General features: G+C 47.2%; 1 protein-coding gene across 24 annotated transcripts in view; it reads left to right on the forward strand.

The window, feature by feature from the left end:
- The window catches only part of GRAMD1B (GRAM domain containing 1B), a 96,516-nt gene that overhangs the window by 58,417 nt on the left and 24,337 nt on the right, over positions 1–13,762 (forward strand). For 21 of the 24 annotated variants that reach the window (XM_085526132.1, XM_085526134.1, XM_085526124.1 and 18 more), the window contains 2 exons: positions 5,901–6,111; positions 12,738–12,758. In XM_085526132.1, coding sequence (XP_085382258.1) covers positions 5,901–6,111; positions 12,738–12,758 — 232 coding nt within the window. Of the gene's footprint in view, positions 1–1,073; positions 1,151–5,900; positions 6,112–12,737; positions 12,759–13,762 lie in introns of those variants that run through there. The other 3 variants (XM_085526126.1, XM_085526131.1, XM_085526135.1) reach the window with 2 other exon arrangements.

Consider the following 13,762-nt stretch of genomic DNA (forward strand, 5'->3'; position numbering starts at 1 on the left):
TCCTCTCCTGTTCTGTTGCCGACGTCTCTCTTCCTCTCTCTCTGCCTCTATGTGCCGTCTGCTGGCTCCGAGCGTGTGCCTGTGTGTGTACGTGTGCATATGTGTGTGTGAAAGACACAGCCCGAGTGCTGCTTGTGCCACGCTGAGCACAGGTTTGCTGAGCAAATTACCGTCCGAGACATACGCTTTCCAGGCAGATTAAATCTGGAGTCCATGTTGGTTGCCATTGCTGCTCCTTTCTGTTCGGGGGACTTGAAAGCAGACAGCGTGACATCATGTTGCAGAGATGCTTCATTTCTTTCCCCTTCCCCAGCCCCGATTTCTTTCTCCCTTATTCTCCCCTATGTGTGCGCCCTACCTCTCCTGCAGCGGAATTGCCAGAGCAGCCTTTTCGATTGTTTGTAACAACGAGGATCAAATCTGATTGTTGTTTGCAGCTTTCTCTCCCCTCACCCCTCCTGCTTTTCCCTTCTCTCCAGCTGCCCACCCCCCACCTCCCACCCCCACCACCAAGGGACAGCTCTGCTCACTGGGCATTGGAGGGGCTGAGCCCGCTGTCTGGCCCCACAGCACCTCACCGGAGGCAGCAGCTGCAGGAAGATGGTGTTTTTGTTTGCCCATGTGCTCCTTTGCTCTCAGAGCTCACAGAGCATGCAGGCTGCTGTCTGGGTTCTGCTTTGCATTCCTCTCAGCGTTGATGTATTTGCAGAGAAAGGGATAGGTTTTTGTGCTGCTCCATCCTCCCAGCACTATACAGGTGGCTGTTTATTTATTTATCTTCCCTATTCCCTGCAAATACTACTTTCCTTAGATTACTGATGACTGGCATCATCCTGTCCATCATGGAAATTACTGATTCAGAGTGTGTATATATATATATATATATATATATATATATATATGTATATATATACACCCGTGTCTTTGCTCTGTAAGTCACGTGCATCTTCAGGACAACCCCTTTTGAAGCTGGTAGATTTACCATGGAGCTCCTGACTTTGGCTCAGTAGAATAGGAGGAAATTTTAAGCTAAAGTGCATTAATTCTTGATGCCCAACTGCTCGTGCCACTGAGAACCAGAGAGCTGGATGAAGGAAGAGAATATGCCACGTGGGGACAAGCCTGAATCGGGTCCTGGGGACAAAGGACTGTAAGTGAGTGATGGTTTTATGCCCTTGGCCCTCTGTTTTTAGCTCCCAGCTGGGCTGTGCTGCTGCATGGTTAGAGCAAAGGAGAGAGGTGGCATAGAGGATATTGGGGTGAGGGGATGGGGGATGTTGCATTGTTGTTTTTAGAATAATAAAAAGATGGAACATTGAGGGATGAGGGAAATAAACCAATTTGGTCAGGGTTGAAGATCACAGCATCTTCCATTAATCCCTGCAAGCTGATGGTGGTGAGTGGGAGGATGTAAAACTCCAGCTTTGTCTTCTAGTTCTGAGATGCACGGTGTCCCAGCACCTTGTTGCTGGCAAGGTGTGATGTGAGGCTTTGTTAGATGAGTAACCTGTGATTTATAGAACCCTTGTTGCAAGACTGGATTGCATTCAGGAGGATGCTACCTGTGCTGGGGATAAAGGCCTGTGTCAGCTTTGCTGAGGTTATGGCATGAGATGGGCTGGAAGGAAGAAGGTTTGTGCTCTCCATGAGGTAACATGGGAATCATCCAAAAACCAGTCTGGGTATTGATCATTATCAAGAGCATTATTGCATTTTTTAAAAATATCTATGTTGAAAAGCTGTGCGAGGCATTGAAGGCAGGATCAGATATTGCAGTTCCTGCTGTTAATTACAGGAGCCATTGTGATGGGAAGGAGGGGAAACAAAGCCCTTCTGGTTATCCTTTCTGGAGGTTCCCTGGGGCTGTGGCAGGGCTGGGTGTGAAGCAGGAGCACAGTGGGCTTCACAGGGATATTGAAGTCTTACTTTGCATTATTTTGCATTGTTCTCCCTTTACTGCTTCCCCAAATTCTTCTTCTTATTCATCCCACTTTGTTCCAGGTGGTTTGCCCCCCTTCGGAGCAGATGTAACTATTAATTTGTGGGTGATTAAGCAGTTTAGGATATAAATTATAACACCTTTTTGGTTCTCTGCAGATGAATGGCTCTTTCTAGCATATGCCTGTTGCAATATCAGGCATTACTGTTAAGATTTCTCTTGTTCTACTTAGAAAACACGTTCTGACTTTTTCTAGGGAAGCTGAGGATCGTTTTGAGCGCAGTACAGTGGGAGTTTCCATACGATATGAGACCGTATGTCCATTGGAATTGCTTGTCTGTCTCCAGTGGTAACCAGTATCAGATTCAAAGGAAAACAATGACAGTGTTAATAATACATTTGACCAGCCTCGCGATGCTGTTATGTGTGCTGATGGCACATTCTTCCTTAACACTTGCAGTGATTTGCTCCTCCCCTTGAAGCACAGTAATTGCATTAATTTTATCTCATAAATATGTAAACACGCTATTGAATCTCACAGGAGGAGGAAACTATTGTGTGAACCTTCAAAATAATCATGGAAATGGTTTGACACGATGGATCTCTCTGTTACAAACTAACTGCTCAAAAAGCAAGCAGAAAGTGTACTCTAAGTATTGTTTTTAAAGCAGTTGTCATGCAACACTGCTCAGTGTCTGCACAGCTCTATAGCTGGCCCTCCTACTGCTTTAATGCTTTCTTTGTATCTCTTTTTTTGCTGGGAGATGCAGCGTAAGCATAGTGTTCTGTTATAGCCTTTAGAACAAGGGCAAAGCAAAGGATGCAGGGAGGGTTTCGTTCTCAGCTGATAAATCCGTGTAGGTTGGTGATGACCAAAAAGTTGTTGCCATCTTTTTGCTGCTCGGTGGGCTGCTTAATGAGTTTCTGAACCTCAGCTTTTTCCAGTGATGTCAGACTGTATCAGAGAAAAGCATTTTTGTGGGCGTCCAATTAACCCCCTTGCTAGCTGCTGCTGCTGAGGAGAATTAACTCTTTTTGTCAGCCAGCCAGGCTTGAGGTGCCTTCTTGACCCTGTGTTATTTCCTGCTCTTTTCGAGGCTATACCAGCACACTTCTGTTTTGTGTGAGGATATCCTTCGTCCTTGAAAGCATGTAAGCACAGGCCTGACTTTGTTTGCAGCCTAGATTTCAGTGGGCCCCGACACAGAGCTAAATGCATGCTTGAGTTCTTTGCTTCTTCACAGACATAGCACTCAGTACCATACAGAATGAAGCCTGATGGCTGCAGTGCTGCCTGTCGCCCCATTTGGGCCCCCTGTTGCATGCTGACAGATGGGGGGACGTGCAGCTTTTGCACCTCTGTTCTGGCAAAGCAAGTTCCTCTGGGAACCATGGTGATGGTGGAGGCTGAGATTAGCTTTCCGGATCAGGACTTTCTTCAGGAAGTCTGAGAGGGTTAGAAATATGCTGCAGGAAATGGTGTCACCGATCTGTGTCTGCCTTCTGGGAAGCCAGCGGTGGCAGCGAGGCAGGGAGATCTGTATGAGTGAGGCTGCCCCTTGCTCCCATAGATCCTTCGGTACCCTCCTAACACAATGATTGAGTTGTAATTCACATTCTGCAGCTGCAGGATTGAAATGGATTTGCGTTGCATCCTCTTAATCCCAGCTGATCATTACCTGCAAGGAGCCCAGTGCTGTGCCCACAGCATGGCTGTGCCACGCTGCTGCATGGGCTGGGGGGCAAAGGCTTTTCAGCAGGTACATAGGGGGGCTGTGCTTGGCTGGGGGTTGCACCCAGGAACAACAAGTGTTTGCTTCCTAGGTGGGCTTGTTTGTGTTCCGTCCCTCTCTTGGCCTGTTGCATTCACTAAAGGCTGCTCTGCAGGGGTGTGCAAGGCCCTGAATGCTCTCTGCTCAATTAGTTCTGTAAAGCATTGTTTATTACTATTATTATTCTTTTTTTTTCTTTTTTTTTTTAATTGTCAAAGTGGGTCAAGTCGTTTTGGCATTTCAGGCGCCCGATTCCTGGTTCAATTGCAGGCCTCGGTCACTATGACAACTGCAGCAAGCGTTCGTCATGGCTGTGCCTTGGGCCAGGTTCAAACTTGGGGCTGCAGCATTAGCACAGAGAGTGTTGAGGGGCTCGGGATGAAGGGCTGCAGGTTTGTAGGGCTGTGCAAGGAGCTGATTTAGCTTTGTAGGGCACACAGAAGATGCTCAGTGACTGGAAAGCAAATTCCGAGGTCGATCTGCTCTCTGAGGTTCCTTTTGGCAGAGCTGGCACAGGCAGGGCATGCCAAGCTGAGTGAGCACCTATGTGCCAGCTGCTGTGGAGCTGCAGCAGTTTGGGTTAGTCAGGCATGGCCAAAAAACCCACTGGAGGAGCAATGCAAGTCCTTGAGCCATCAGTATGAGCCAGCCATCTCAGCTACACACTGCCTGGGCTAGGTGTGCTGCGTGCAGCCTTAAAGCACACTGAGAATGTGTTTTTCATGTCTGCGTGAGTGTACATTGAAATGAGTATTAATTTATTGCAGCCCACAGGAGGCAAAGTCTGTCTCATTTATCATTTGATTGCATTTTGGCAGGTTCCATCTGAGTTTCACGTGTGTACAGTGCTTCTCTATGTTGCTTTTAAACTGGTTATCTTATGCTTTACTTTAGAAGCAGGCAGAATTCGGTGCTGTGTTATAATTGTAATGAACAGAGCCTTGGCTGAATGTGACCTGGTCTTTAGAAGAGTTGCTTGAAGATGAAACTCAAAGTGAAACCTGCGTGTGAGCTCCCATGAGCTGAAAATGGAAGGGAGGTGGTGCTTGAGGAGCTCAAGTTTTGTAGGGCTGCAGCAGAAAAGCAGAATGTCCATTCAGAGCAATCCAGCACAGTGATAGGTGACTCAGGAATGCTCGATTCAGATTCCTCCCTTGTAATTCTTGGGAGCTCTCGAATCAGTTTGCATTGAGTTGAGCATGCTGAGGCAAGATTGAGGAAATTTGCTGTAATGCCAGATAAGCAATTACACAGCATGAGCAGGAGCAATAGAGCCTCAGAATTATTAATAAGCATAGGAATGGCAATTGGAAACCATTTCCGTCTCTGATGAAGTGCAGGTTGCAATGCCCTTTGCACAGCACCTTGTGCACGTGGAAAAAGGCATCAAAGAGAAGGAACAGCGTGGGGATCTGAGTTTTTATGTCTTACACTGGGATTGATGCTCAGCTCAGTGTTAAAATGGGTTTCTGCTTTAGGTGTTGGCGGAAGGCATGGGTTGAGAAGCTCCATTCCCTTCAACGATTCATTGTTTCCGTGAATCTCTTTCCTTCTTTGATTTAAGTCATGAGAGCTTTTTATGTTCTGGTGAACTGTTTTCGTGCTGTCTCTAACTGGTGTGGGAAAAGGATGGTTTGATGCAGGAAGTCATGACCGCATCATCTGTGAGTGGTGGCATCTCCCCCAACCCCCCCCCCAGTGCCCCAGGGGTTTTGATAGACTTTAATGGAGCATTTCCTCAAAGATAAGGTTCCTTTTTTTTGTGCATGCTGCTGGGAAGGAGGGGTAGGGTGGGCCTTTATGGTGAGCGTGCTGACATCTCCCTTAGTCTTGAGCACAAGTTGAGGTTTTCTGAGCTCGGTTCACCATTTTCAAGTCTTAGAGCCTACAGGAGAGAATGAGGTCATTTTCCCCCCTTCTTCTCCACTCAGTTGAAGAGTGGGTGGAAAAAGACACTGACAAGCAGCTGAAGTTCCAGTTGCTCACATTGAGTGACATCTATCTGCTGCCTCACTTCACTGGGAGAGATCAGTCCCAAGCGTGACAGTGGGTATGTGGCTTTGGGCACCTTTATCTGCTGTGATATTGGAGAAACCTCTGGGTAGTGCCTCACCTCAAGGGGAGAGTGCAGCATTTGCTTTCTGTTGGAGCTGCAGGTTGACATCCCTGCTCTGTCTTTCTATTTGCAGTACTGCCAGTAACTCAAACCGCAGCACGCCTGCCTGCTCCCCCATCCTGCGCAAACGCTCCCGGTCCCCAACACCGCAGGACTCCCAAGGAGACACCATGGTGGAAAAAGGCTCAGACCACTCGTCAGACAAATCCCCTTCCACGCCGGAGCAGGGTGTACAGCGGAGCTGTTCCTCTCAGTCGGGCCGCAGTGGGGCCAAGAACTCCAAGGTAAGGAGCGAGCAAATAACTGTGGTCAAGATGCACACTAAGTAACATAACTGGCTTTGTCCAGTGCTATCTATTTACCTCCTTCTTCCCCCATTATGATTCTAAGAACTGGAGGCCATCTGGGTAGGTCAGACCTACCCTCTGTCATCCTTTCAGTGGACTCAGTCCATGAATTGCTGATGGCTTGGACTGTGGCTCAGAACTGGCTTTTGTAGGCTAATCATTCGGGGCCCTGTTGTCTTGGCAGGCACTGTGATTTTGAATAAGACCTTGAAAATCAGCTGTTGCAATTGCTCTTTATCAATTAGATCATGGAGGGTCATGGAACACATAAAGATTCCTCTGTGCAGACAGCTTGTAAAAAGCCCACGCATCTCTCTAGTCCTGGCCAAGCCGTGTTGAGATGAGGTTCAAGCTGTACAGAATCAGTTTGCTAGTCCTCTGCATGGTGTCTCCTAATGGTACAATATTACAGGTGTCTGAAATCTTGGACAGATGATACTTTTCCTCAGTAAGGGACAGTATTGGACAGTATTTTGACAGCATTGGAGCCCGTATCAGCCTTGTCTTTGCTGTACAGAAAGGATGAGGGTTTCAGGTGTGGGGCCTCCTAATTTACTGTGAACAGTGGGATTTGGTGAAGCAGGGCTGTGGGAACCAAGTGTAACCTTTGATAGCAACGCTGACGTCAGTGGTGTAGTAGCTGCCAGGAGCATTTGCGTTTTACTCATTTTGCAAAGTGAAATATTTCACCCTGAACCACTCCACAGTGTCAGAAATGACTGTGTGGAATAAACGCTGGCTTGTGGGCAATGAGCTGTTGGGTCCTTCGCCCAACTTAGTGCTGGATTGTGTCATGTGCATGAAAAGTCTTCATCTTGGCATTCACCATCAGGAGAGGAAACAGGATCCACTGGCCCACACTCCCTGGGCTGATTTGCTCTCTCATCTCTAAGGAAGGAGGATGTGTGTTAAAAAGATGAGTTGAAGGGATTTTTGGGGGACTTTTGAGGCTAGGCGGTTCTGGGGCTGCCCTTGAGGTCAGACTTGCTTCCTGTGTGCCCAGTAACCTTCAGCCACCACCCCTGGGTGGAGGAGAATGTGTGATGGTACTGTCAGGCCCAGTGTGTATGGGCAGTCTGTCCCCAGATAGAAGCCATGTAAGTGGGAGGAGGCAGGATGCTTGCTGTGCTCATTGCACACCGAGGGTCAGCCTGTCAGGGCAATAGCATCCTCAGCAAGGGGTGTTCCTGAGGTGAGTTGTGTTGCTTTAGCTGCGATGGGATTCAAGGCCACAGTAATGTGATTCTTAACAACGCAGGGACTGCTGAAGCTTAATAGTATAGCTTAATAATAATTCATGGTGCTTTGAACAAGGAAAGGAAGTGGAACTGGGAGGGTTACGATGCTGACTGTTGGGTTTGGTGGGTTTTCCTTCTCTTGAATCGTGAGGTAATTTCTCTTCTTTCCTTAATTTCTCTCTTTTCATTCCTGCATGCTTTCTCTCCGATTAAGTCACACAAGCGCCTCTCCAAAGTAAGCCTTCTTTTTTCTCTCCTGTGCCCCACTGTAGAATTGTCTCATTCTGCAGAACCCCTCCCTGTGGTACCGAGCAGTGACTCCAGTAAGGCATTCTCCTGGCACGGCTGTGAGAATGTCAGCAAGAGCTCACCCCGATGCCTGTAGCTGAGAAGCTGGTTTCACTTATATCACTGGGATCTCATTAATATTTGCTCACATGGTGTGAAAACTGGCCTGTTCCCCACATTCCTTCTATTAATTTCAAGTAATTTTAGGCTTCGTTTTAAGATTTGCTTTTCCTCTCCCTTAAAATGAGTTGCTGCCTTTATAGGGAGAGACCCTCTGGTCTTTGGTAAGGCTGAACTGTACCATAATCCATCTTCTTTCCTCCCTTCTTTTATGCCTTTTGGAAGCGGGAGTTGATCTCTCTCTAACTTAACTGTTTGTTTGTTTTATGATGAAGAGTTGATTTGAGGCCATTGATCTCATTTCATTGACCTTTCATGTTTTTCTGTGTGATGTAAATATTAAAGATCGGTGATTTCAAATGAACCCAGCTTAAACCTGGTAGAACAGACTCATCCCGAATGAATTGTGAGAATTCATGGGCTCGCTCTGGAAGGTAGTAAGTAGAAAATCCCTCTGTGGGGTGCTTGGATTGGAGATGAGCTCATCTGAGACGTGATCTCACATCTCTGTGCTGCCCTCAGAAGAGTGTAAAAATCAGACACGCTGTTGGGATGCTTATTGGACAAAGTGTCAGGCTGTTGGCATTTCTACATGTGAATGCAAGTGAAGTTATAAATCAGAATGGCTTGGATGGCTTCGTAATCCGCCAAATCAATGTCTTGGCTTTTCCCCAGCTGATACCTTGGATTCAATTCTAAGCAACCTCCTAGTAAGCAGTGAAGTTTACAGTGCTGTGTTACTGTTTTTCCTTGGTCAGAATGCCCCTTGTAGCCAGCCGTGTCTTGCATGATTGCTGGTGGCTGCTGGGATCTTCATGTCTTCCTTTAGATAGGTTGTCTTTTGCATGGTAATTGTAGCTTGGGTGCTATATAGAGGATTGTGGGCCTAAGATCTAAAGTGAGGTGTGACACCAGTTCTATGGAAGACACAAGTATGGAGTGGCAGAGCCCTGCAGGGCTTGCTGGTGAGTAGAGGCACATGGGCAGGCTGGGTTGGAGGTGAGAAGAGCTTTGATAGGGAGCGATGCGTGCAGTGTGTTTGTATTGCTGCTGTGCTTTATAACAGCTAGAGAAACAAAAGGAAGATGGAGCCGAGGTGAGTGCTGGTGTATGGAAAGCAGATGCAGAGAAAGGGGGTCCTGGGCTCTCCCAGTCCTTATCAAAGCCAGAATCTCACCCTGTGCTCCACAAAACAGCCCCTTTTGGTATGAGAGGGTCGGGTGCAGTGAGCTCCCTGTCTCTCCCTACATGACGAAGATTCCTGTTTAAGATGGGGAAAGGCTGGGAACAAAGAAAGGAGGGGCAGACATGGTGAAATCTCCTTTTTCAGCCTCTTCTCCTTTCCCCACCCCACTTCTGTAAGAAGAACGGTTTGATTTTTCCAACCTGTCTCGCTGATGAAATGAAACAGCTTGAGCCCATGAGTTTGATGCTGTGTTGATACAACCGCTGACAGCTCTGCTTGAAGTCCCTTGCCCTCTTTTGTCTGTCGCTCTGATTGTCGTGCTGCAGTGCTGCCATCAGAGGGAGCGCTTCACCAGGAGTTTTTAAGCACTGGATTGCATCTGTAAGAGGCCTTTCTTGGAGCTGGTTTCCCTTGCCATCCACCACCATGGCATGGACCAGATGATTGTAAGCCTGTCTCAGCCTTAGGCTCACACTGCTGCTCCTGAAACAGCTTTCTGGGCTTAGGGAACGAAGGGATTTTGCTTACTGCCAACAGTGAGATAAGGTATTTTTAACTCTCTTGCTCTTGCACAGAGATAAACGTGCTTTCATCTCTGTTGCAAGATTCTTCCCACTGTCTGTGCCTAATAGCAACGCAGACTCAGAAGACTGTAGAGCCGTTTAGGTGGGGAGGGGTCTCTGAAGGTCTCTGGTCCAAAATCCTGTTCAAAGTCAGGTTGATTTGGTTAGACTGAGTTGCCCAGAGACTTCCCTGCATTTTGAATGGAGATACCACAGCCTTGCTTGGGTCCCTGCTCCAGTGCTTAACCACTCTTGCTGTGAACAGGCTTTATCCAAGTAGAATTCCCTTACTGCAGCATATGACTGTTGCACCTTGTCCTTTTAGTGTCAGTTTTGAGAAGAGTTTGGCTGTGTCTTCCCATTTGATCCTCCTGCTGGGAGGCACAATCCCCCTTTGAGGTATTCTGCTCATTTTGAACAGAGCTGACGAGTCTGAGAATAAAGTGCATCGATGTATTTGAGTTACAGGGATACAGAAGACAGGTGAATAGTGTAGATCTAGAGGTATGCAGACCAGGAGGGAAGGGTTCTGGAATGTATTCAGAGCTCTGTGCCCTCACCCTGGCTCTGTGCCCCCATTTCCCTGGTTATAAAATAGACTTAGTGATATATCTGTAGCCCATGGCATGTCATTCACTTGGCAGAATGTTTCTGTTCCTCTGGAAGCAGAAGTATGTAGGAGGGATTGTGATCCTGCTCCCAGTAGTGCTGAAAGATGGAAACTTCTGTCGGCTTCAAGCTGGCAAGCTGAACTTCATTCATGTGATCCTTTGCTTCCCATCTGCACTATAAAGCTGTAACTTTCCAAGCAAATACAGGATTATTAACCCACAAAGATTCAGGGGCAGCCTTACAGTCATTAGAGGCTCATAAATGCCCCATTTTTCCTCTTTTCTCAACTTCTCCAACACTTCCTGGTTACAGCCACCATGTAACTCTGCATTCTGCTGTCAGCTCCCACAGCATCACCTCTGCAAACCAGTGGCATCTTTTCCACTTTAGTGTGCAGCTCCCTTCCTCCCCTCCTGCTTCATTTGATCTTTTCTGTTCTAATGCTTATGGTTTCTTTTTCCAGTATGACAGACTTAACCTGCTCAAAGTAAGAATATGTTTTTCCTCTTTCTTTTTCACCCCTCTCTGCTATTCTGTCTCTTGATTTTTGCAGTCTGCAGCCCTGACACTCTGTGATAAACCTTTTCTCTTTATAAGTTGAACGCAGTTGAAGTTGGGTTTAAGAAGTCAGGTTATCACAGAGCCTTAGTTTTGCTCTTCTTTGGACTCTCTGTAGTTACATGTAAAATGTAGATGATGGGGATGAAAGAACCTCCTCATGTTTAGGAAACTTGAAGCCTAAGATGAAGCTTGGGTATCCATCTAAAGGAAAAGGGAAGATGCTGCAGAGGAGCCACTGCTGGGGGTGGCTTTTCCTTGTCCCCTTGCAGAGAAGAATGGCTTCAGCTGGACAGTTTATGAATGGAGGGTATGGCCACGCATGGAGAAGTGTAGAAAGTAAGAGAAGAGATTCCTCTACTTAGTTATTGAGCCTGTTCAGCTCTTTGGCTCATATCCTTTCCCCTGGGTTTGGGGAAAGGCCTTAGGAGTGTTGCTCATTCAGGTATCAAATTGCTGTGGTTTGTTTTGTGACATATTCCATGTTACAATGGGGATTTTCATTGAGGACCAGTGCAGTGAACAGAATGATTTCCCAACTGGCCAAAGTGCCTGAGGGTGGCAAAAACAGTCCTTGGGAAGGGTTGGCTGCCAGCTGGGTGTGGGATATGGGTGCATTGATGTACAGGGAGCACAGGAAACTGTGAGCAGGGAGGAGAGCATGTCTTCATAGCAATCTCTGGTCCAATCTGTTCTCATTAACACTCTGCACTTACTTCCTTATGGTAAAACATGATGAACCAAACATCATTGCTCCTGTTGTGAGCTATCCCAGCACAGCTGATTTCTGTGTTTATGGCAAATAGGAACGTAGGTCTCTGAGTGAAACTTTCTCAGACTCCCTTAAAAGTCTGAGATGAGTTTGTTTGCCTCGGTATTCTAGCCTGGATGGGATATAAAACTGACAAATACTCCCAGTCCAAAGTCAGATGCAAGATGTCTTCAAAGACAGAAGTGCAGTAAGACATTGCTTCTGCCTTTGTCCATTCAGCAGAACTCAGCTGGGTGCCATGTAAGGTGTGTGGCTGTGGGTTGGAGGAAGGATTGGGTGCAGCTGTGGGGCTGCTGGCACCCACAGTGCTGATGCTGTGCCCCATGGCTCAGCACTGCTCATGTTGTAAGGCTGCAGTGCCACAAGCTTTGTTGCTGTACTGGGGTAAATCCACCCCAGCCGTGGGGATGCTTCTGCTCTGTGTCCTGACATTGGAAAGCCAGCCTTGCCGGAATGGGACTTCTCTGGCTGAAAATGGCTTTCCAAGAGTGACTTTCCAAGCCAAATGAGCCTTTTCAGATGCTCCAGTGTGACATGTGGCCTGTCCTGAAACCATCTGAAATGCCATAATAAGGACAAAAACATACGTGTGCAGATGATGCAAAACACTGTGCTAAAATGTTGCAAATAAGTCTCTTTTTTTTTACTGTTCAGCTTTTCTATTGCTTTCCTTCAGCAACGTTCTTGTCCCTATACGTGTCTCCCTTTTAAAATGTAAAATACTACTGGAAGTGTTGGCTGATGGCTGCTGTGAGTATAAGGGTCTCCCTGCATTCTGAAGGTTCACCAAGTGTTGTTGTTTGCAGCGGGTCCATTCAAATCAGTGTGATTTTCCCAACCTGGGCTGCAGGCCTGGAAAACGAAGCCTCAAACAGAAACATGTGGCAGTGGTTATGATGAGCTCCTCTGTTGCTAGTGGGCATTGCTGTTCTGCAAAAGGGATTGCAGCATGTGCTCGGGTGCGTGTGCGTGCATGTGGACATGCACACATTAGCCTGAACTGTTTCCTATTATAGATTCTCGCTCCTGGATTTGATCTTTGTTTCTGTAACTGACAATAGCAGTGTTAGAACTTGCTGTAAAAGGCATTGAAATCTCCTGTTTAATCTCACTTTCACTTTGCTAATTGCGCAAACCAGTTTGGACCCAGTTTCTCTGTCCGTCTTTCTTTTTGATCCTAAGATCTCTGTGCTAACTAATGCTTCTCTTTTATTTTGTCCTTACAGAAAAGCCAGAGTTGGTATAATGTAAGTACTCCCGTTTCTCTTGTCCCTGGGTGAAAGTGGGCTGGGTGCCTGGGCGGGGGGGGGAAGGTGCAAAGGGGCTTTGCAGGGGCAGTGGGGCAAACTGACCATTTCTGAATAGAAGGGATGGAAATGGCTCAGAACTGGCAAAGGACACCTGGCATCCTAAGGGAAAGGGTGCCAGCCACAAGGAGCCAAAGCTTCGTCCTTCTGCTCACTCTTCTGGCTCTCTACATCCATTATCTCCCGGTTCCCTATCAGAGTTTATCTTGATATGGTGACAAACAGAGCTGCCACCGTGCAAACCCTTTGCATCTCAGGATGGAGTGGGGCAAGAGAGGAATTACTTCCCATTGATCTCACAGAAAAACGAAGATAGTTTATCTTTTGCTTCTGCCTCAATCTTATTTTTGTTCTGCGAGCATGAGTAGCAGCATTGTAGGCACACAGCTGCTGGTTTACACATTCCCATAGTTGGACACCTCTGCATGGTTGAACCCTCAGGCTCTTTAGAGCAGCTACCAGCAGCTCAGTGCCTTTGCAGCCAAATGCAGCAGCCGCTCCATGTTCCGCAGCATCCCCACCTTCCTGCAGCATGAGACAGAAGAACCAGAGCTTTTAGCTGCTATGATGCACTCAGATCTGATGCAGGCACAAGGGGCAGACTTCAAATAACCAGCACCAGGATTTTTCGCTTCCTCTGCCTTCTCTGCAAGTCATTTGCGTGGCTGGTTAGGTACCATGCTGTGTAGCTGGAGCATCTTGTGTCCTGGCTGGGGAGCTCCATGGCATGAGGCTGAGATCTTGTCAGCATTAACAGCAGCATTGGTTTGACTGGGCTCATGGGTTTGAGTCACTGGATAGACACATCAGAGAGGGGCTCCTGTTGGAGCAGGCTCTTTGTTACCAGCAAAGGAGGAGGAGGTGCTTTTTTGCTTTTCTCTTCTTTTTGCACCTTATCCGTTTTGCTTCAGTAATAACTTAAGCTATAAGCCTGCTATGTCTTT

The sequence above is a fragment of the Coturnix japonica genome, chromosome 34 (assembly GCF_054131305.1).
Source record: "Coturnix japonica strain WE chromosome 34, WE-NBRP24, whole genome shotgun sequence".
NCBI lineage: Eukaryota > Metazoa > Chordata > Aves > Galliformes > Phasianidae > Coturnix > Coturnix japonica.